Below are 24,328 nucleotides of genomic sequence, written 5' to 3'. Positions count from 1 at the left end.
CAAGGACACGGAATTACGAGAATTAATGTTCACATGAGAGTGGGACGACCTGTGATGACCGCTAGGAAGGAATCGCTTTGGATGCCAAAATTTAGTAACTTTAAACAGAGTTTGAAATATCTGTCATTTTCCAAAGAAAATGACATTTTACATTTCTCCCAGAAATGACAAATGTTGTATTTTCTACATTTTTAGCTCAAACTCCATGGTTCGACTGGGTTTCTGGGCACAGATTAAGCCTAGCCTTGGCCTGAATTACACTTTCAGTCAGGGATCAAATTTTATTTATTTATTCTTTTATGTGACACTTCTCTTGAAAGTGCCAGACAATGTGTTTGCTTTGTACACTGAAACACTCACAATGACTTCGCATTTCATAGAGCTGTGTAATTTTTGCTGCCCCAATTCAGGGTAAGTAACCTTGATCAAGGGTATTATCAAAGTAGGTAGAATTTGAACCTGCGACCTTGGAGTGCAAGGCAGTGGCTCAAACCACTGCACCACCTGCTGCCAATTAATTCTTCGATTTTGTTCGAAGCTGCATCTCTCTCCGAAAAACCCTATTTGATTTTGCAGAATAACGTATTTCAGCAGCAAAATGCTCAAGAACACAGAAAAAAAAAACATATCTGGCAAATTTCTATACCAAATAAGTTAATGAAACAGTACTGTAAGTCACATTAAAGCAGCTGTTGACGGTATTTACACAAACGATCCTAAAATAACGGGATTGATATGACTCTGTGAACCCTGAATTCGTTCTCTTCCGCTTTATAGTTTAATTGATGCCAGCAGTCATTGAATGCACTCATTGAATTTCCTCCATGAATACAGTTGCTGTAAATAGGTACGTTGCCACAAATTAAAATAGCTTATATGGCAAACTGTTTCCTCATGTTTTTCATTCCGTGAATTCGAGATCTGTCTCCTATACATCCTAGCTGTTATTACTTTTTGCCTCTATCTCTGTTTTTTTAGCAGCTGTAGCATCACAGTTAGGGAGGACACATTGCAGTCAGAAAGACCCAGGTTCGAATCCCACTGATTCTGTAGTACCCTTTATCAAGGTAATTTCCCTCAATTAATAATTAAAATATGACCTAGCTTTTTAAGGGGTAAACCATTGCAAAGTCGATAATGTAACATAATGTAACTTGAAGAGCTGCCTTGGACAAACGTGTCTGATGAAGATTAATGATAGTAATATTTTTAATGAGATTTACATGTGTGTGTCTAGACAAGAAATAATTGTGTCATTTTCAGCTATGAACAGGTAATTTAATTTAGTGTAACGTGACCAAATAGGTTTATTTCGGTGTCAGTCTGACAGATTTATATTTGTAGATGTGCAACTGGTGTTTTGCAAGAAGTGGTAAGATTGTTGGGCTTTCATTTAAAAAAAAAACTTAGAGTTTCAAAAGTTGCATGTAAAGACAGACAGACACACACACACACACACACACACACAGGCTGAAACCGCTTGTCCCAATGGGATTGCGGCAAGCCAGAGCCTAACCCGGAAACACAGCATGTAAGGCTGGAGGGGGAGGGGACACACCCAGGACGGGACACCAGTCCGTCGCAAGGCACCCCATGCGGGACTCGAACCCCAGACCCACCAGAGAGCGGGACCCGGCCAAACCCGCTGCGCCACCGCACCCCCTGTACCGCATGTAAAGAGCTCAGAAAAATTTTACATTTTATAATTATATAGGTTGATGATCCGTTTTCTTATATTTAATCAGTTTCTGTTATTGTGAAGCTAAAAATTAAAAATCGCTGTCAGTAATTCACGGGGAGCAGCTGACAGCGTAGTGATTAAAGCTGCTGCTTTTTCAGTCCGAAGGTCGCTTGTTTGAATCTCACCTGTGGCAGTACCCTAAATTGTAAGCTACTTACCCTAATTTGCTCCAGTAAATTTACCCAGCTCTGTGAAAGTGTAAATGCTTCTTAGTAGCTTTACAGAAAAGGAAAGCGTCAACTAAATAAATAAATGCAAATAACTGACCACTTTTTACCGACACACTTCTTGGGCTGCTGCTGCTTGGAGAATTTGTGTGACCTATGGTCGGTGCCTTCTACACCTCCAACTCCCACCTCTTCCTTCAACGCGGGTCTCTCCAGAGACGCATCTCGTCGGCCGTCTCGAAGGTTACCCTTCGCATCAAGCGCGGCGATCCCACACTCTAGCGTGCCTCCCTCCATTAGGTGGGGGTACTGTAGCGCATCCATCTTTTGTGTTCATCTCCACTGTCTTTGTTCTGCTGTGACCTTTTACTAAATTTTTTATTTTAGCTTAGTTTCTTTTCGTGTAACCAAAGTAAGAGTTTAGAATCAGTCCACAGAATAAACGATGTGCGTACACTGCACTTCTCCCATGGGATGCAATGCACTCTGAAGACAACGTGGAAACCGCAGTATTTTCTTAACGGCATCGGAAGGAAAAGGCCTATTGTTTCAATTATTTAAGAGGTGTGCTGCAGGGGGGGACCCAAAAGTCTCCAAAAAAAAAAAAAAAAAAATCAGTGGTGATGATGAAATGATATTCGAAGAACAGCGGGCAGAGAGCAGGTGGAGGTTTTTCTCCTTCTCCACAGCCCTGACAGTGTGATTTAGTTACTGTTAGTTTCTTCCGAGATTTTGTCCTTCCTTCTATTTCTGCCGCTTCGCTTACTGCAGTTGTGTTGTCGACGTTAACATGGTGTTGAATTTTTAGCTTCTCGGAGACCAGCGCGTCTTCCAAAAATCCTCTATTACTAGTTTAGATGTGACCTTTGCATCAGGCCTTGTATTTTTATGCTCCGGCATTATTCACGTTACCTGCGGTGTATATGCAGTATTGGATTTATGTTTCATTAATCTACTTTAAATAGAACAGGGCAAGAGTCACAGCGTAGCCATGGAAACGGGCAGGCCGATAATGTTTTTTTTTTTTTTTTTTTATATTGGCTGCACAAGATGGAATACTGAAGTGATGACAGTGAATGAGAGATGGCTGTTCAGCCCATCTCAGCCATTGGATTGTTATAAGATTAATGATCCAATGACGCTATTAGTCCTTTTCCAGAAAGCATGAGATGACTCAGCCCCCATCGATATGACTCCGCAGTTTTCCTGACCACCCACACTCTGATCTCCTGGCTGCTCATCTTCCTATTGGCTTTTAATTTTTTTGGCATTCTTCTCCGTACGATGATGGAGGTGGGGAAGGTGAGAAAAACAAGAGTAAAGTTTTAAAGCTAGTATTCGACCAACGAGACATCGGTGCAGTGTTTCCATGGAGAATAATCCTAATCCGAATGGCATTACTCTTCGGAGCCAATTACCAGAATGTGTCGATTCTCTCGTTGCATATTTGTCCTCCCGAGAGTTCTTCTGCCATCGGTGGCTGGGGCTGGGATTTAAGTGGTGCGCACATATGTAACCAGAAACTGACGAAGCAGTGCACAGGTAGCATAGTAGTAAAGAAAGAATAAAGTTGTAATGTGAATTGCTTTATTATGAAGTCGGTACTTAGTTAATAAAATGGTAATATTAATTATAGGGTCAACTAAGCAACTAATATTTAATGACCACAGTAACAGCAATAATAAGCTAATTCATTATTATTATTCTTGTGTATAGTTGTTAGTAATGGAAGAAAACAGTAGTTATGTGTCAGATTTCTCTCTAGGGAGCGCTGATGGGTTTTGGTGAAGGTTACATTTGGCGATCTTATTTTTTGTACTCAAAGTCTCAACCTTTTGAACTCAAAAAATGAGGCACCAGCCAAAATCCACTCAGGTACCCATGGGACACCCTGAAGCCTGTAGATGTCAAAGTCAAGGTGTGTTTGTATACTGAGTACTGTCATTGAACCCCAGCTTCCATTTGTCCTTCCGTCAAATACTTAAAAGAAATAAGATGACAGGCAGCCGTAGGTTATGCCATTATTTTGAACCGACAAAAGACTGAAGGAAAGGGAAACTGAGGGCTCAATAGGGAACGATGACAACAGACAAACACAAAGGAATCCTCTGCTTGTACTACTTGCCTGCGTTTAACCTTTGGCGACGGCGGTCTTGCCGAAATAAATTGAGTCTCATCTGTTGGGGAAATCTCATCTGAGGCAGATGTATCTCTCTGCCCCTAATTTCTTGTTTGTTTCAGTTTTGTTTTTTTTCTTCAGCTACCCGCTGCTGCTTTCTATTTATTTTTTCAGAATAAGCCTTTCTTCAATGCCGGTCAGGCCTGCAGTGAGCCAGCATATGGGCATAAACACCAGTTTGAACGCCTGAGACCCCCGGCCCCTCCCGGTCCCGTCTCCCCTGTAACGACTGGCCATGTTATCTCTGTCCTCGCTAGCTGCATATTCCACTCGTTTCCTAATCACTGCAATTGTTTTCCCCTCACGGCCACATTGCCTGTTCCAGCCTTTATCCGCTTCCTTCTGCAGTGGCCGTGGCAGCTGAAGGCACAGGACTGCGGGTGGGAGTTGTGGGAGACAGTGGCTTGAGCCCTGAATGGGTTACGGTTTAAAAAGATGGATCTTTACAGTGCCGAAGAACAGAGCAGCAGCCAAAATGACAAAAAATACTTTTATCATGAACACAGCCAGAGAACCAAATGGGGCCACTATTTCAGAGGTGGACCACTAATGTTGACACGAGTGTGTGTGTGTGTGTGTGTTTTGATGTGCTTCGGAAGATGCGTTTAATGGCTTTAAGTAGCGAGGGTGGTTCTCTGCTGAGAATCAGGTGCCGGCCACACAGAGCGGTTAATGTGTTTCGAGAGGTTCTGGTTCTCTCCTGCGGTCAGAGGAGAGGGACATTACTGGCCATGCCATTAATGATGCATTTGGGTTTCTTGCCACTGAGTTACACTGGCTTTACTGAGTTATGAAAGCTGAAAACTAAACCAAAACCATGTCTTTATTATTTGTTTTAATTGAAAATTGAAAGAAAGCACAGATTTCATTAAAAAAAAAAAAAAAAAAAACTGACAAATATTGCATAATATTGAGAAACATTGTGGACCAGAGAGGAAAAACACTGGTAATTTGTAGAACTCTACACACACAGCTGGTAAAGTGCCAAAATAAAAGACTTAATTAATATTATTTCTCAAAATATGTTTTCTTGCAAATTGCAGATGTATTATATTTATTGAGTAACCCTTGGGGGTTTTCTGTTTGCAGATAACAAATGCTCTCCTTATGCAGCCTCTCTTTGAAGAGATCAATTCAAAATGTTAATCTGTTTTGTGAGTGAGGTGCGTTTCCATGGAAAACGGTCGTTAACTCGTGCATGGATTAATGTCTGCCTGTTGCTGCAAACTTTGGTGCTTTTGCTGCAAAGTTTATTTTAATGCGATGGGATACATAAATGTTTGTATGTGTTTGTATGAATTCGGAATCTTTCTTAGATGACGAAGTCAGCATGCAAAGAAGCCATTTAATCTCATTATTTGTTTTTCAGGCCTTGGGCAGCTTGTGAACCATTAATTCTTAGTGCGAGAGAGCATTAGAACCGGCTTGTAATTTTAAAGTATTTCTGGTTTTAGTCCTTTCTTACAACTCTTACAACTGAGCCTTTATCTCAGTGGAAATCCTGAGTTTCGGGTTTTGTCATCGGAAATCTTCCCCCCTTGGACATCCCCCCCCCGCAGAGTCTCCCATCAGCAGTAAATGAGAAACAGAATTGGGTTTTCTTCTTACAATGAAGCACTTTCTAGCCAAAGTTCCCCCAAAGTGAATTAACTTGTTATATGAACACGGTGATCAGATCCAGCTGCTGTGTCCTTGAGGAATCCCAATTAAGGTTAACCTTTCACGTTTACCTCCCCGAAAGCTTGAACATCTTGACTATGAGACGTTTTGTCTGTCTCTCAGTGGAGATGGTGCCATTTTTTTGCACTCTGCAAGTCTTGTAGACAGTTTCTAAGGGTCAGACTCCAGAAATTCACCAGAAATACCCTTTTTTGACATAGTGTTCAAAGCCGTATCTGGTTTGAATCCCCACTCTCTTACGCTAACTTGCTACAGCATGAATGCCTTGCTGTATAAATGGCTAAATCAATGCAAAGTTCCCACTTTTTGTGATGATGTCACCTGACATTCTAAGTCACCTTGGATAAAGGCATTAGTTAAGTAAAGGTTGATAAACATTAACACGCAAACAGTGTAATGGTGTAAAATGCACTATTTTGCTTTCCATGATAAATTCCTTATTCGGCTACTCATAGAGTTAAAGGTCCCCGGTACTGAGGTCCAACGCCTTAATTAAACTAATTACAAAATTAATTGGATGCTCAATTTGTAGTTTATTGTTGCTCTGAAAGAAAACCAACTATAAAACATTTAAAACCAAGCCCGGTGTTAATTGTAGACCTCGGGCAAATGTTATATCTGTCCAGTTAATGAAGCAATTAGATCAAATTACTTCAGCAAGAGCTCTTGCCGATTGCTTTTATGACTTTGTCTGCCATTTGGCACCTCTGACACCAAGTCTGTTTCGAGGACCTTTTTTTTTTTCTTTTGAAGGGAACCATGTGAAAATGTCCCCTGAAGGACAAGATAAAGGACGGACACACATTGAGATAATTACAGAAAGGTTGTTGAAGTGTATGTTATTTTCACAGCATGTGGCTCAGGGTAAACATACAAACGCTCTTGACAATTATGTGTTTTTCCCCCTCGTTTATGGCGACGGGTTCACCGACAACCCGAATGGTATTGGACTAAATTTCTACAAGCCGATTCATGGAATCTGATTCATTTTATTAGTAGATTGAGGATTCCTATTAACAACAAACATTTTATTTTACCCAGACATATTCTTTATTTAGAAGTGAATTGTTGCTTCTGAGATGGGCCCATCCAGAAGACTGATAACACTAGAAGTGCAGTGTCATTATGCCAGTGCTTGTTTTGTCCTCGAGAGAATTAAGCTCTAATGAATTCAGAGTATTATTCTTTTTCCCTTCGCTCTCTCCGGTGTAAAGGTCAAGGAATTAAGTGCTGACAACCGGTGCCCTTTAACAAGTACGTCTGTAATCCGGGAGTCAGGGTGGAGCCTGGCTGGCACGTACCAGGCATACATGCTGATTCGGACCAGTTGATCCATAGAAATGTCAGCGTGGCCAACGGCAATGACCTTAGGGTAGGGAGTGGAGGTGCCGGGTACCACCAGTGTGGGTGGCAATAGATGTGGCCCATGGCAGTGTCTGCCAGGATGGTGAGGGTCTCTGTAATGTTATGGTGGGATTCTGATAATTTATCTGATTAGTAGACACTTCTCATGCTTCATGACAGCTTGTTATTAAAAGGCCTTGAGTGTTATTACTCTAGGTTAGGGTTAAATATACAGTATATTTAAATTGACTGGGAAATATTTTAGGTTTGATTTCCAAAAAGGCCACCCATAGACAGGAAATAAGGAGCCACTTCTCGATCAGCTGACTACGTCACTCTCAGCAGTATGGTGTCCACAGTTCCCTAACATTAAGATTTTCACACTTGCAGCTCATCTTCTTCAGTGATCACAGCTGCCAATGACAATCCTTCCTTGCATTGCATTTAAAACGTTATTACTGGTGGTATTTTTCTATAAAGATGGATAAATATACTGTTAAAATTAAGATAGCCGCATTCCATTTTCATAATTATGCCTCCCTGCCAACCCCAAATGCTTGGCTTGCAGGCCCAGGAGATGGGGGATCGATATCATGTCAGAACTGTGAGTGTTTCAGGAAGAGGAAAAAGGTAACCAGTACTAAAGTGGGCAAGCACCTTGACTGAAACCGCAGTCCACTGCCTGAAACGTACAGCACTCTACTGCTCCGTGTCAGTGGCCTTGTCATTTTAGCAACTTTCAAATGGTGTTTTATAGTGTGAGCGAGTGGGTAGTTTGAACATTCTCCTGATCCGCCAAGTACAGGTTCTACTACTGAGGGTCCCGTCACTGGAATTGCTTGAATCACGAGTCAGTCTGCCCTCTGGTCAGTTGCAGTACAGTGATATGTGTTCACCCATCTTTAGGGATTGTTTATATTGTTTTGAGCATGTTCCCATGCCCTGCACTGATTTTGGTAAAGTTAGCTCTTGTTCTCATGCCTAATTGGGAGTCTTTACACATTCCTTTTCTGCCTTTATACTTACATTTACATTTATTTATTGAGCAGAGGCTTTTCTCCAAAGCGATTTCCAATGAACTCTATGTAGTGTTATCAGCCCACACACCTTATTCACCGTGGTGACTTGCACTACTAGATACACTACTTACACTGGGTCACTCATCCATACATCAGTGAAACACACACACTTTCTCCGTCACTCACATGCTATGGGTGAACCTGAACAGCATGTCTTTGGACTGTGGGAGGAAACTCACACAGATGCGGGGAGAACATGCAAACTCTACACAGACTGCGCAGGAATCGAGCCCACGTCCTCTCACACCAGCCAGGTGCTGTGAGACAGCAGCACGACTTGCTGTGCCGCCGTGCCACTCACGAGTGATACGTGCCGCCATACTACTTCGAGTAGTAACACACCATTTAGAGCAGGGGAGTGGAGCCCTGTTCTCCGTGGCCCATGTGCCAGTGTTTATTCCAGCTGATCCCATAATTACTCTGCTTTGATTGGGATTTCAACAGAGCACCTATCATTTAAAGCCAGCATGTTAATTGGGATCCCTATTAGTTTGCCATTCATGCTAACCTAAAATAAACAGTAGAAAACAACTGTTAAAAGCACGGTGGCACAGCGAGTAGCACTGCTGTCTCAGCACCTGGGACGTGGGTTCGATCCCCACTCGGTCTGTGTAGAGCTTGCATGTTCTCCCCCTGTCTGTGTGGGTTTCCTCCGGGTGCTCTGGTTTTCTCCCACAGTCCAAAGACATGCTGTTCAGGTTCACCCATAGCATGTGAGTGACGGAGAAAGTGTGTGTGTCCCACTGATGTATGGATGAGTGACCCAGTGTAAGTAGTGTACCTAGCAGTGTAAGTCACCACGGTGAATAAGGTGTGTGGGCTGATAACACTACATAGAGCTCATTGGAGGTCACTTTGGAGAAAAGTGTCTGCTAAATACATAAATGTAAATATTTGTGCTCGCAAAATATATTCCCCTTGTTGGAAAAGTAAAAGGAGATTATTGTAAAATAGTATTTTGCTGGTGTTTGTCACTTTTTTTTGCTGCTTAATTTTTCAATGGCTAAGGACAATTAAGTAATTGTTCAATAACTGAAGAGATTAATATGTTCACATCAACATGCGCATTCATGTTGAGAGATTAAAGTAACATTTAAAAACGCTTTTTGTGTTTTTCCTCCAAGACAGCGTTATCCTAAAATAAGCACGTACAGTATGCTGTTAGTTCCTAACCAATGCATTTAGTCTAATGTGATTTGAATCATGTGACATGTCCTGTCAAAATGCAGTCAAGACCCCGTTATTAGGAGCTTGATGGGAAGTAACACCAGAAAGCCCATAACCTTAGGGCCAGTGTTGGCTGCCGCTGATTTCTGTAGTTTCCCGGACCATCCCGCCCGTGGCCTCCGTGCGTGTTGATGTCCGTGGCCTTTGGAAATGGCTCTTTTAATGAGGCGCTCATGACACTTCGGTCCACACGTATACAGCACAGCTCATACATATGCACGCAAGTGCAGACAGAGGACAGCGGCCTCACGGCACATTCCTTTCAATCCCTGAATCATCCCCCTCATATTTATTAAGGGACATTACATATAATTGTGACTGTATGTAATTATTACCCATTTGCTTGGTCTTTTTACGTAGCAGGTGCTAGAAATTCCACCGTGTTTGTCCCTGCCGTTGTGGTGTACGCATGTGTTCCTACCATGCTGTGCTTGAGTGGGAATTGAACATGTTATGAAGAAAGCACGCATTCTGGTTGCACAGAAGTGAAGTGGGGGAGACGGGCAGAGTGGCTCACATCTGCTTGTTGGCTTTTGAAAAGATACAAGCAGGAAGGAATCCCGCTAATTAATGCTTTTTGTGTTTTAATGTGTGTATCTCTGCTTTTGCATCTGTGTGCGCGAACGAATGTGTTTAAATGAGTGTTTTTACAATATGCGTGCTTGTATGTGTGTATTTGTGTATGTGACTCTGAGCCTCTTTATGCGTGTATGTGTGGTATTTGTGTTGGGGTTGCGGTTGGTGCAGTGGTTAGATCCATCATCTCTCAGCCGAAGGTCGTGAATTTCAATCGGGACCACAGTACCTACCCTGAACTGACACGGTAAAAATACCTTTTTGGATGAATGGTTAAGTCATTGTAAGTAGCTTAACAGTGTAAGTTCCTTTGGATAAAGGAGTTCGCTAAATGAATAAATGTCAGTGTGTGGGCACTTGTGAGGTGCATTTCCAGCCCAATATGTAGCTGTAGACATCTGTCACGGTCTTCCAAGTCTCCAAAGATCAGGCTTCATCTCAGAGGTCCATTATGCCTCAACACACAAATCTGTGTTTGGGTCTATAGCTCAGGGGGATTGCAGATGTCATCCCCGATACATGTAAATAACCGAAAGTCGTGACACCTTTCCAGGGATTTCTTTGCAGAACGTCTGTCAAGGAGAAAAGGAGACCCCTGCGAGACTGTCTTGAGCTGGGTGGCTGAAGCTCAGGGACATAGTCACACCTCAAAATACCTGAAATGGATGACCACATGTTGCGTGACCCTGATGTGTGAAAATCTCTTGTGTGTCAAGGTGGAGACGTTGGTCAACAACATGTCGGCATCACGGTTTAATTACCCGTCCAGTCAGGTGCTTCTGATGGCCGACTCTGCAGTGTGTTTTGTGAGACGTGAGATCAGAACCATTCTTTTCGCCCTGTGATTGACAGAACATATATTCCTCCACGGTGGCACCTCATACACAAAAGTAAATTACGCTTTTATGGGGTCTTTATATGAAACAGCAGCTTGGGCTACAAACAGCTTTCTTGGGAAGGCATTAGACTAAAGACTGAACGGGTCTGTGTTCCTCACAGCCGGTGCATCGATCATCATCCATCACTCCCTCATTTCGTTTCATTGTGGAAAATGGAACAGGAGGTTCAGAGAGAGCTGATTGGAAGGGAACATGCCTCTTGCTGGGGTTAGGTGGATTCAATAGTGTCCTCGGGGAACTGTCAGGGTTGTTTATGTGGGAAGCTACTCTATGGTGAGGGCCCAATGGGGCCCTCAAACCCGAGTTGAAACCTTGCAGCATGACGTAAACTCTATCTTTCGTCAGGAGCTCGGTGTTCTCGTGTGAGGCTCTCCAACAAAGTCTGAGGAGCAGTTTTCACATATATGGTTGCTTTGTCCATCAGGCATCGAACAAAGAAGCGAGCACAATTTTGCACTTAAGAAAATGTCTTGCAGATTTTTTTTTTCTTTAGTTAAACTCCTTTTATTTCTTTGCATTTATGCTTGTTTCAGTAGCTTAGTTTACCCGTTGAATGATTGACAAGAAAATAGTTGTAATTGCCTTGGCAAAGCAGCGACTCTTCCATCGGTGTTTAAAGCCACATGGAGACTCTTAGATAAGCTTCACCACCACTAGGGAAAAGGGAGGGGTGCACTCCATTTAAGCACAAGAGTTCATTAACGGGAAACTGTGGACGAGGCTCAATTAGCCTAATTTTTAATTTATCCATCGTAACAAGCAAAGCCATTCAGACTTGTTTTTGTACCAGTAGCAGTGCTCCCCAGCACACTGTTATTTTTGCTGGAGAGTTAAGAGAGCATCACTTCCATTATTAGTCGTGCCGATTTACAAGCATGCTGCTGGATGACCAGAGAATCTGTTGTGCTCCACATTCAGAGTTTAACGCGCATCTGATCTTCAGCATTCGGATGTATCCCTGAAGTGAGCAGAACGAGAGCCCGAAGTTGCGGAGGGTGACGGACTCACCGGAGAAGGGCTATTTAACCCCAAAGTGAAGCCACAGGTTTGAACTTGCAAGATGAGGGAATAAAAATGGTTGAAATTTTCAAAAATGATTCCGAATGGGTCGGACGTTCCTCGGCGACATCTTTCACAAAGCTCGGCCAACTCTGAATCCACCGCATATCCTCCTGCCATTGTTACCAGACCCACATACACTCTCAACAACCGTCGGGGTCCGCTTTCAAAGTTCACTTCAAAGCAGCTGAATGTACCCCCACCATTCCTTCACCCGCTACCCCGCGGCAATTGTGGGGATAATGATCTGGGATATGGTGCTCCTAATGGAGTTCTTCTACTGCAGGCCCTGCTACCTGAAGCACAGCGAAGCAGTTGAAAAGCAAGGCAGGGAAAAGTAGAAGCTGACATATCACCAGTGGTGGAGTTAGCGGAAGGAAAAGAGCTGCCCCGGAGGTCTGTTGGACTCGCTGGTATCCAACGACTCCTGCCGCGCTTTGGCTGATGAAGAGCCGCGATGCTGAGGGGGTGATCAAGGAGTCTAAGAATAGTGTGAGGCTAATGTGTTCTCGCCCTGAGTGGAAGGGTGATAAACATGTTGGGCACGGTCATCTGATTGCGTAGCCTCTGAGCACGGGCGCCCACGGAATTAGAAGCAAGATTGTTGTAGAATTATCGGCAGCACTGTGCAGTATTCCAAAAAATCGTGTTTACCATCAAAGGAGGATCGAGGCCATTTCCGCAGACTTTCGACGGGAAGTGCCTTTTCTTTGGGCTTCCATCAAAGTAGAACCTGTCGATGTGTGAAAATATCCTTTTTCCAATGTGTTGAATAGCCCTTTATTACCACATCATCATCACTGTCAATGTTGCTTTTTGCAGAAATAGACAAAGTGGAAAATGTGTTACCATGAGCGTAAATACACTTTCACACCGGTAAAGGCTTTGCAGCTGGGGTGTTAAAACCTTCAGCAAGCCTCGGAATACGGACCCTCTGAAGAAGCGGGAAAGTTGATTTCTGGCCAGCGTCCTATTTTCAAGTGCCGTTCGAGTGGTCGTTGAATACCGGCACGCTGCCCCCTGCTGTCCGCAGAAACGAGGTCCTCCACAGGCATGTGCAGCTATTCAGAGGTATTTTATATAAATACTAACACCCTACTGTCAACTTATGCTAAGTGGTTTGGATGCACACCACCTCCCAGAAGAGTTCACACTTGTTTCCTGTGTTTGCTGAGAGGGGAATTTAACAACCTGTCTACCTGGTCCCAGGGTGGTGGGAGCTGGGGGCGCCCCCTGCAGTAGGTGTTGACAAGTTGATTTATCCAGAGGCAGTTGGAGTTGGCTCCCCCCTCCGACACACACCCACAGACACACTGAGAAACACAAGTAAGCATCCTCTGGAAAGTACTTTTAATAGAATCCAGTATTTCCATCTGGGAGAAGGAACTCGCTGAGCTCTCAGCCCCGACCCCCTACTTAATCATGGCACTTGCACATGTGCCTCGCCTTCCTCGACAAGAAGTCCATTAATTGTCCTTAAGAGGACACGTCTGATTTATCTGTGGGCCCCCCCATCCCGAGCCTGTCCGGCCCCCAGCCACCCACTCAGCACTCTGTTGAAGGGGAGATTTTTGTCTCTGGGAGCCCAAGCTTGATTCACAACAGATTTCTCAGTTTACTAGTCAAGGGGTGATTTGGTGACACTCTGCAGCAAAGCACATAATGCTTCCTCTTTGTCTATACAAAATAATCCTAATCATTACTATTAAGGGGCAGCGGGCGGTGTATTGGTTACAGCTGTCTCCTTACATTGGAAGGACCCAGCTTTGAATTCTCCCGCTGTGGTACCCTCGGTCACGCTTCTTACCGTGAATTGATGCAGTAGGAATACCCCACTGTTGAGTAAATCACTGTAAGCTTGATTATCTAACATTCTGAGTAAACTTCACAAAGAATGAATAAATAATAATTACCTGTTTGGCCCTAAATTCTCAGGAATAGAAGCCATTTAATTTCTAATTTGTGCTTCATTACTACTTAGCTGTTACACAATACGGAGATACTCTATGAGTCTCGGTTATTAACTGTTTTCAGTCCTGGAGTGGTCCTTTGCCACATTTGACCACATTGAGATTTGCTGAGACCAAAGCATTATTTTAATGTTTGATATTTTAAATGAGATCATGCAAACTCTGCATTCACAGCAATTTGGTGTTAGGCGCAAGCTTGGCATTTTTTTCCCTCGTCGTAGTTATTAATACCTTCATCATGTTTGTACTGCAGCGTATCAGAGTCCTTTCACAAAATGAAATGAACTGCTCTTTTTGTAAGAGAAGTAAAATGCCAAAGTGGAGCTCAGCGTGAATGATAATTTCACGGTGGAGGGAGGTTTTGAGTCAGAAAGGCACTGTTTGAAGCTACTCTGTTTAACTGAATCAAATGTTGGGGTCCGTCGTACTTGATAAGTGACACTGGCCTTCACGTGAACGATGATCCTCGCACAAGACTCTCCTTTAAGATGGTCTTCGATGCAAAGATGGTGTCACAAAGCCCATTACAGGGACTTGAGCTCTTGTTTCTGATTTTATTCTTGACTATGATGGGGGGGATAGAAGGTCAAGCAGTGCCACTCCCACCTGTGAAAAGAAGGTAATCTGCCTGGAGAAGAAGTTTAGGCGGCGATGTTCACCATTTTATGGATTAGGGTTCTTTGTGGTGCTGCAGCCGTCCACTTGTGCAGGAGGATAAGGACCTCATTAAGTTGTTTGCGGTTGTCATTAATTTGAGCAGACGCCGACAATAAGATAAGGCGCACTTTACGACGTGAAGAACCTGACAGTGTGTAAAGCATCATCTCTCTCCCCTGAAACCTTTCTTTTGGAAAAAGGATTTTGTTGTGTTGGGCAATCTGTGTGCGTGTGTGTGTGTGTGTGTGTGTGTGTGTGTGTGTGTGAAGCTTTCCTCTACTGTTGATTAACGTTTGTAGCTATACAACCAGCCGTACATTTGCGCCACGCACAGCGGACCTAGTAACTCGAGGGAAAAGTACCGATGTGTGCAACCCGCAGCCAAGGGAAGGAAAGCACACGAAGAGGAGGGCGCTCGGCATTCTGGGAGCAGCACCTGACGTAAGCAGACGTAAATTAAGCGGGGAGGCGTTTCGTTTAGCAGGCCATCTGGTAGCTTAATTATACAATGAGGCGGTTTTTGCATCAGTAAACCCAGCTAATGATTTAGGCACACTCAGGCAATCCAGTAATGAACCCAAAGCACTCCAGATATTTAAAACTAATGAGACCGACTCCTCGAAAGGCGCAGCGTTGCGAGCGGTCTCCCGCGGATGCAGCGAACCAGCGATCCACATCGAAGAGCAGGGAGCCGCCTTCCTTCCGACAGTGGTGGGCTTTTCCAGCTGTTCTCGCATAACTGCGTTAAAATGCACACGTTTGAATTATGCACCAAGTTGTCCAGCTGAAATTGAAATTATAATACAAGCCATTACGATACTTCACACGACACGTCTATTTCGGACCGAACGGGGGGTGGCATAGAGGGACGGGATCCGCACCAGGGACCGTTGGTGCCAGGCCATGAAATAGCAAATGGCAATCTAACACTTGAACGGGTATAACCCTGGGTACATATTTTGCCCCATCGTTGCCTCTTCAAGTCAAGTGTTAAATCCCACCACCCCCATGCAACACCAAGTGCTGATAGTTGCAGACATGAGCATGAACAGAAATGTTTGGGGAGCAAGAGACGCACACCAGCACGCATACATACATGCAGAAAAATATACTTCTGCAGAAAAGACATCAGCGAACTGAGGTGTAAAATTAATATCCATCAGTGTTTCGTGCGTGCGTTTTTCCCGCTTTGAGGAGCTGACTGATACTGCATCTGTGCACAATTTCTCAAGCACCAAGCAGCATTTGACATGTCTTTCTCTTATTATTATGGTAAATCTACTATAAAATGTCATTCAGTGATTTGCTGAGAGGACTGAAGTCTGATTGTTGACTGGCTACCTCAGGCGTACAGCATCATATAGCTCCAAAATTCTGGCAAGACCTCTTACTCAGGAACGAGTGTAAGTGAAGCTGTGTGTGTGCAAACCCTTAACTCTCACGACTCTCCCCTCCCCCTAGGTGGCTAACCTCGCCTGCTCCATCTCCAACAACGAGGAGGGTGTGAAGCTGGTCCGCATGGCTGCCACTCAGATCGACAGCCTGTGCCCCCAGGTGAGGAACGAGTTCAACTGAAGCCACTCATTGATATCACACACACTTTCCCTTAATTCATTTGCACACATAAACCAGAAGCTCCTTTTTTGGCATTTGTTTCATGACCTTATTCCTTTTTCTCCCCCCATGGGCAGTTATCACTTATACAACACAAGTTCAGATTCTTTTTGTTATACGAATAATGTTAGATGGGCAAAGGTATTACATTATTTTCAAATATTAAACCACACTGTGGAATTTGTAAGGCTGCTCTAGGTGCTTTTCACCACTGGAGGTGCTGGATGGAGGGGTCCATGTAATGCGTGATGCCTGTGGTGGGATGTTCCCCTCTTGAAGGAGGAGAAGGGAGCGGGAAGTTTTTTGGACCAGCTGCTTTTGTATGACAGATGGGTGAAAAATTGATAAATAGATCTAATTGGTTAGAGTTGTTACCTTTGTACTCAGAGGTTGCAGGTTTGAATCCTACCTCCAGCTGTAGTACTCTTGAACAAGGTAATTACCCTGGATTGCTACAGTAAAAATTATCCATCTCTGTAAAAGGGTAAGTCAGTGCAAGTAGCTTTACAATGTAAGTTGCTTTGGAGAAAAGACTTGGTTAAATGAATAAATGTCAGTAAAAGAAACCCAAAAAATGTGTCCATCACATGTGGAACCAGCTCACCAGGATGCTTTCAGTCCATTCTAACTCCTGGACATTGTTGTAATGCAGCAGATTGAGCATTTCGGCCAGAACCAATTCAAGCTTCTGTCCGTTTTAGTAACACAAGTGATCTTTGGTATTTAACCCATAAAGACTTCATTGTGTGATTAGTGCCTTTTAGTGTATATTTCACTTTTTCCAAGTGCTTCCTGATAGCCTTTAATAGTCCTTATTAAGGCTTCTTTGTCAATTACTGCTCCGCATCCCTCAGACGGCTCAAGGAGACAACCCAGATGTTGTGTGTACTGTTGGCGTCTCCTGTATCACAGCTGTGCAATTCTTTAAAAATTTTCACCGAGCAGAGCGTTGAAGGTTTATGAGGTCATCTATGAGAAAATGAAAGATTTGACCAGCGATAAATAACCTCCAGCTGAGAAAAGCTACCCCACCCGAAGCCCGCTATAAGACCACTAGCCAAATGGACATTAATGTGTTTTTGTTTGTTTACTGTTTGTTGTTAGCATTGCACACTGATCCTGCTGTTTGACTCAGGTGCATGATGGCAAGTGCTTCTTTCTTGCTGCTCGAGAACCGGCTGACTTTCATGCCTAATTAAAACAATGGTATGTTGCGGCTTTGTCATCAAAGCGCCATCGGGGGAAAAAAATATTGGACCATGAAAGTGGCTTGTTTGAAGTGATAATGAATGCGTGAGGACATTAAATCACAGAAATTCGTGTTTTGTTAGCTTGTACGTCGGAAACTTTGAAGATTTTTTCTTATTTTCCTCTTGCAAATTTACCATTAGATGCTTTGAACGTCGAGGAGCTCCGTGAGTGAATGATAGTGTGTGCTGTGCCAGCCTAACTTTCAAAATGTGGCGGAATGACAATCAGCTCAATACTTCCCCACGTTTTATTTCATTCTCTCCTGTTTTGATTTCAGCAGTTATCTACCGCAGTGATGTTTTTCTGCTTTGAAACAGTCATTCTTTGGAGGATTAGTGGTAAACTGTCCATTGACTGTTGAGCAAGTTAACACCGCGCAACTGCTGACATTTAATTCTGTCCTCTGCATGTGAAAAATGAGGCATCGGCTTTGTAAGTCTTGTTCTACACTTTGAGTTGTGTTTGGTTGGCTTACCAGTTGTCCTTGTGATCAGTCCACAGATGCATGGTATCATGTCATGTTGTTAGGTGCCGTCAACTCGATGTCAACTCATGGCGATTCTATGGATAGTTGTCCTGAAAAGCATCCGGTCTTCCACCAACTGGCTAAGACCTGAAAGTGGGGCGTCCATGGCTGTGGTGATTGTGTCGATCCACCACATAGCAGGCCTTCCTCTTCTATGCTGACCTTCCACTTGCCCAATGATGTCCTATTCCATTGACTCATGTCATGTAACCACACACAATCTTACATGTAGAAAACCCCTCTTTAAGGTTTTCTATCTTTATATCTATATGGTCTAGGTGTTGGCTTTAGATCTTTGGGTCCTTTAGTCTAGGTGTTGGATTTACAGTCACAGCTCTGCTGATCTTGCCCAAGAGCAACTTGTATATTCTGTATGTTGGATTTAGAGCCTCAGAAGCTCTGGTCTAGTTGTTGGATTCAGAGCCCGATAAGCACTGGTCTGTGTTGGGTTTAGGGTCTGATATCCAGTCGTCTCCCTGATACGTTTAGAGCCACAGATTCTGTAGTCCGTGCTGAATTTAGAGCTCCAAATCTTCAGGTATAGTTGTTTAGGTTAGGGCTCCCAGCTAGGTGTACAGTCTTGCAAATGATATCTTAAGCAGAGTTTCTTCTTGTCCTTTGTTATATATCACCGTCATATATCTTTGTAATTCCCTGCCCAGGTCATCAATGCGGCGCTAACTCTTGCTGCACGGCCACAGAGCAAGGTGGCCCAGGACAACATGGATGTGTTTAAGGACCAGTGGGAGAAGCAGGTTCGCATCCTCACCGAGGCCGTTGATGACATCACCTCCGTGGATGACTTCCTGTCCGTCTCAGGTGCGTCAGTAGGTCCTTCTTTGAAAAGAGGCCTTGCTAAGTTTGCCATCTCATATTTGTCTTTCTCTTCTAATGCCCTTATATGTATGGTATGCCCAAAAAGCTCCCAAACGTTGGCCTAAAGGGAGCATATCTTCTGTAGAAATGAACTCCTTGTTTCCATAGAAGCCTTTTCCACGGTCTTTTCTATAGTCTCACACCCACAGACAGTCTCCCCATGAAACGGTGATAATGCAGATCGCCGTCATGTGTAATAAGCGCTTCATTGGCTTTCGTGGGAGTATTTCATTCGCTGATTGCCCTCGTGAGAAGCTGAGTCTGATCACTTGAGCCTTCTGGGTCCATACTTTTTTTGAAATGTGTCTTGTATATTAAAAGGCCTTTAATCTCAAAGGCTACGGCCCTCCACAAAGCCAAGTGTTCTTCGTCAGAGTTGAGTTCCACTGTTCCTCTTTTGCTCTTCACCTTTCTAGAAAACCACATCCTGGAAGACGTGAACAAGTGCGTGATCGCCCTGCAGGAGGGCGACGTGGACACCCTGGACCGCACAGCTGGGGCCATTCGCGGCCGAGCCGCCCGCATTGTACACATCATCAACGCCGAGATGGAGAACTACGAGCCCGGAGTCTACACAGAGCGCGTTCTGGAGTCCATCAAGCTGCTGTCAGAGACTGGTGAGCTCCAGCTGTCCATCTCTGCCTGGGCCCGCCCCTAGGCCCACCCACAGTCTTACATTACACTATTGCATTACTCATGTAGTCAGCAGACTCCTTCACCCGGGATGACAGCCTCGCTGTTTACCTGTCTGTGCAGATGGATGTTTTTCACCAAGGCATTTCTGGAGGAACTGCGGTACGACACGATGGGGCGTGTCTGGTCCAGGGAGCTATTAAGAATGAGGCAGATGGCTGTTTTACAAGGCTTATTCTCCACTATTATTAACCAAAGTCAAAACGAAATTAAATAGACACGGAAAAGAAAAAAGGACTCTTCTGCTCAAAAAGGAAAAACCCCTTTCAGGAGGAAGTAATTTATAGTGGGGGGGAAAAAAGGAGAACCGGAGCAAAACAAAGCCAACATAAAATGAGCCCTCTTCTCCATTAGCATTCACCCGAATCGCTCTGTCCCGTCCTGCACCGGACTCTTTAATAGCTTTAAGCGTCACTCTGGGGCTCGTTTGGCCTAATGAGCACCTGTTTAGGAGGGGACAGCTGATGAGGGGGGCGTGGCCATGCATGTGCTTGCCTCATTAATTTACCCAAATGTTAATGGCGCAAATCATCTTCTGTGAACATGTGGTCATGGGTCCAGTTCCTTAACCGTTACACCCCCTGCAATCCTTCATATTTCAAACTGTACATTTCCCACTTTAACCCTTTAGTGGTTTTCCAGTTTTTTATAGGTCAATCCTTTCACACCGTGGGGAATCAAAGCCACCTGCTCCATCCTCTCATTCTCCTTTGATTCATATTTATATTTAATTTCTGTTTTCCCCTTCAAATGCCACTTCCCCTGCCAAACTCAGCCAACCTGGCACAAAGGAAGCACCACGGTCATGGCCTGCTAGTGGACCTCGTGCTCTACTGCCGTTATCTTTACGTGATTAATTAAGGTGAAAATGATGATGTTTTATATCCAGAAAATGAATACAGGGTTTAGGTGGTTGCCTCATTTTTTGTGATGCAAACACTAATCCTCCTGTGCGGTATTATCCGTTCTGAAAGAGTAATTGAACTGCCTCGGCCCCATTTTATTAATCACCCAGCCATGCCTTTTGAACAAGGGGATCTTCTGTTGCGCTCTTTAGCAAGGTCACTAAACCCGAATTTGTTAAGTGCAAACGCAGCTGCGTGAACGGATACGAACGCAAAATGTGCAGATTTATAAAATAAAAAAGGGAGGGAATGAAAACTGCTTTTGACAAACGCGCAGACGGCCGACTGACCCGCTATCCGAGGAAACGAGAAAAGCCATGTAGGAAGTGTGACCCCGTCTTGTGTGTTTAGCTGCAGTTAATGTTCCTGCTGTGTAGCCATATTTAATGTGCCAGGAAATCCATTTTTTATTCTTACTGTGGTAATTAAGGGCAGCGATTAGTTCCCTGAAGTGTCTTGTGGCCACTTTCTTTTAAAGAACTTGTTATTGGCCCATGTTGTGTCTCCAAGTAACAACGCCGTGTCTTCTGAACACTCGGTGTCGAGCTGACCTCGGACTTTATTTCAACGGATTTTTATTCAGTCCTTAGTTTCAATTATTTTATGCATGAACGCAAAGCATTCCTGCTACCAAAACAATTAGCGTAATGGTCTCGGTGGATTAAAAGCTCAAAAGCATTTCCAATAATTGTATTTTTAAATTCTGTTTATTTTCATTTATGTATTTTTGTCCTGGAAACTGAATGTCTGTGTACAGTGAAGGAGATCAATAGATCACTTCCATGTAATTAGAAGAATAGAGGAAAATATGTAAGTATCACTCGTGGTCTCCTGCTGAGTCATGTTTTCCACTGGTAGACCATAATGCTAAGATGAACGCTTTTCAGATCTTTTGTGCATTTTAGATACTATTTGTGCACCAACTCCCCATTTCAGGACAGTGATGCTGCAATTTGGATGCAACAGTTCCACAAAACCTCTTGACTGTCGTTTATTATAATCCTGTACCATTCTGTCACATCGCTGGAGTTCAGCAGAGTTCCACCACATACCTGGAGTTCCATGGAGTTCCATCACACCCCCAGAGTTCCGTCACATTCCTGCAGTTCCATGCTGATCCACACAGAGTTCCACAGAGGTCCACACATCCCCGGATTCTACTAAATAAATGCAAAAATTAATTAAACATTAGTTATTGTATAGGTTTAGCATTTTTAGAATTTACTGGGTCTACATGGTAATGGCAAACTATTTACGGAAAGTTGACAAAGGGTCATGTGTTTAAAATAAATTTTGAAAAATAATGATTTCATATGTGACAGTGTAGATGGATTGGCTTGAGGAAGATGATGCTACATTTCAGATTTAAATGAACTAATAACTTGAAAATTGAAACATAATTGTGCAAAACAGAGGGCTCAAATACATGATTCGGCAAGCTAGACTGCAGAGTGCAACACAACTGAGAGCACGGGTGCAGTGTTCCCACAATGCAGTGCGTCTCAATCTTTCTCTCTCTCAGGCACTTGATGCATTTTAAAATGCGATCTCAGTTTATAGCATCAGACTGAATGTCAAAGCCTGGACCTAATGTCGCAGACCAAATATATAAAAGTCCGGACCCATCGATGTTAAATGGTATCAATAACTGCAGATTGGACTGAATGTGAAAATGCGGATACTGGGAGACCAAATAACAGGGGTAACTTTAGTATTGTAGTCAGTCCATACTGCAAAAATGTTACCTTGTAATGTTGTACTCCAGGGGTGAGCAACCAGTTTTTTCCTGGCCATTTCTGTGGCTAGTGGGCCACTTGAATTATTATTATTGAAAAAAATGCCGAAATACATTTATTTTAGAACTGAAATGACATTCAGATCAAATATATGCAAAATGCCAAACATAAGGTTCTTGCGGTGAATAATCAGAAGAACAATCTTAAAATGATGTACTCATAAAGTAATTGAAAAATCTTTGGAAATATTTACAATAATTTGTTTCAGCTAAATCCAGTTCCCACACATTTTTTAGGAAATGGCTACTTGTAGCCATGGGTTTACACCTATTACCACGGTGCACTCTGCATGTGGCAGCTGTCATGTAAAATAGCTGCCAATCAAGTGTAACCTATGAGGTTTTTAGTGCTGTGGCACATTGGTGGGCCTTTTTGTCAGGGTTTTTTCCCACCACTCATGTGCTGGGGCATGTCCCTCAGTGGAAATCTGCAGTCTAATATGATACCAGTGATGGTTTTTCTCCCCAAGACCGTTTGCGCCCATCTGTTTCAGCAGATCTGTCAAAAGTCCGACTCCTTGCTGCCAAAGCCTCGGTCAGGAGCCTTGAGCAGGTGCCTCACAGAGGATAAAATAACTCACATATCGTTTATAGTGTCGCTCTGTTTTTATTTGGTGTTCCACTGCCACCTGCTCAGTTCACCTCATGTACTGATAAAAAAATGATAGGATAATCGAATCGCAATAAAAATGGATCATGCTTTAAAATCCTTTGACGGTATTAAAGGCAGGTCAAGCCTCAGCATCCAAACTTATTTATAAAACCATCCCTTCAAAAGTAAGACACCCTGTTCCACAGCCAGTTTCCCCATCAGATTCTGTGCTGCACTCAGTGGTAGTACAGAAATTGGTCAGCAGGTGGCATCCCGGTTAAAGATGTCACTTCGCATTGAAAGAACCCCAGATTAAATGTCTGCTCTTGCTGTAGTACCGTTGAGTTCCTTAGTTTGAGTTGATACAGTAAAAATTACCCTACTGTACAAATGTGTAAATCATTGTAAGTAGCTTAAGTGTGGAAGACTGACATTGTAAATAACTGTCAGCCATTGTAAGCAGTCGTTCTAACAGTAGTAGTAAGAATAATAATAATAATAGTAATATTATTATTATTATGTATTGACATTCTGTTGGGTAGATAAAGCTGTTGGAGGTACTTGAGGGGGTTCAGTAGGAATGAAGTTGGTTCACACTCAAAAGTGACGTTAAGCAAGAAGTTTTCGTGTGTGTGTGTGTGTGTGTGTGTGTAAGAGAAGTTCTAAATCAGTTGGCATTAGCCAGATGATTGGTTTTCCGTCACACACAGCAAGGCCCCCCTCCATATCCTGAATTATATACGTCAACAAGCAATACCGGCAGCTTGGAGGTCGACGTCCTACAGGACCATTTATTGTACGTTGTCATGTTTGTTTTGTTCCGCAGCCCATAACGGGTGCACGTTTTTAATTAATGGCAAAGATAAAGCGCTCATTTTACGCTCATGTTAAGGTCATAACTGCCAATTCATCTCTTCCGTTGGTGGATTGCTGCTGGACTGTTGTTCCATGTCTACACGCGCTACATTTTGATGCACTTAAATGCACTTAATCAGTTTGCCTGATTATTACCTCATTTTTTTTCCCCTGCTGATTTTAAATGTGCTTTTTACTTTTCCTCACTTATCGGAAGATTTATAGTTGGGCTTTGAGAAAATCCATTTCAACTCAGTCATGTTTAATTTCTTTCATCATTTTTCAACTGGTATGAGTGAAATTGTTCCTTACCATCAGCAACTATACTCATTACCAGCTTGGAGACTATTTAAATATTTCTATTTAAAACCATGTTGCAATTCCCGAATGCCTATTTTACACCGCTCCACTAAGTGGATTAAAATGTATGAAAAAATATGAAAAAAGCCCTTTTTTAACTCCTTTTATGTCACTGTAATATACCTTCTGCTGCTTGACACCAAAGTTTACGCAATTTTCAAATTTACGTCATTTGAGTGCTGTAATTGATTTGCCTTCCTTCGCACATGAAAGCGAAGTGTGGGAGAGGAATGAAATAAATGGAGGGAGGACGGGGTCTCCGACGGCTGTCCGCGCGCCGCTG

At 43.3% G+C, this 24,328-nt stretch overlaps 1 protein-coding gene across 2 annotated transcripts in view; it reads left to right on the top strand.

Moving 5' to 3' along the window:
* The window catches only part of ctnna2 (catenin (cadherin-associated protein), alpha 2), a 289,592-nt gene that overhangs the window by 240,979 nt on the left and 24,285 nt on the right, over nucleotides 1-24,328 (top strand). For both annotated transcript variants that reach the window (XM_018735926.2, XM_018735927.2), the window contains 3 exons: nucleotides 16,040-16,132; nucleotides 18,632-18,788; nucleotides 19,262-19,462. In XM_018735926.2, the coding sequence (XP_018591442.1) occupies nucleotides 16,040-16,132; nucleotides 18,632-18,788; nucleotides 19,262-19,462 (451 nt within the window). The remainder of the gene's footprint in view (nucleotides 1-16,039; nucleotides 16,133-18,631; nucleotides 18,789-19,261; nucleotides 19,463-24,328) is intronic.

This window comes from Scleropages formosus, chromosome 16 (assembly GCF_900964775.1).
Source record: "Scleropages formosus chromosome 16, fSclFor1.1, whole genome shotgun sequence".
Lineage (NCBI taxonomy): Eukaryota > Metazoa > Chordata > Actinopteri > Osteoglossiformes > Osteoglossidae > Scleropages > Scleropages formosus.
The sequence above is the reverse complement of the archived record's forward strand: the minus strand, read 5'-3'. Positions and strand labels throughout refer to the sequence as shown.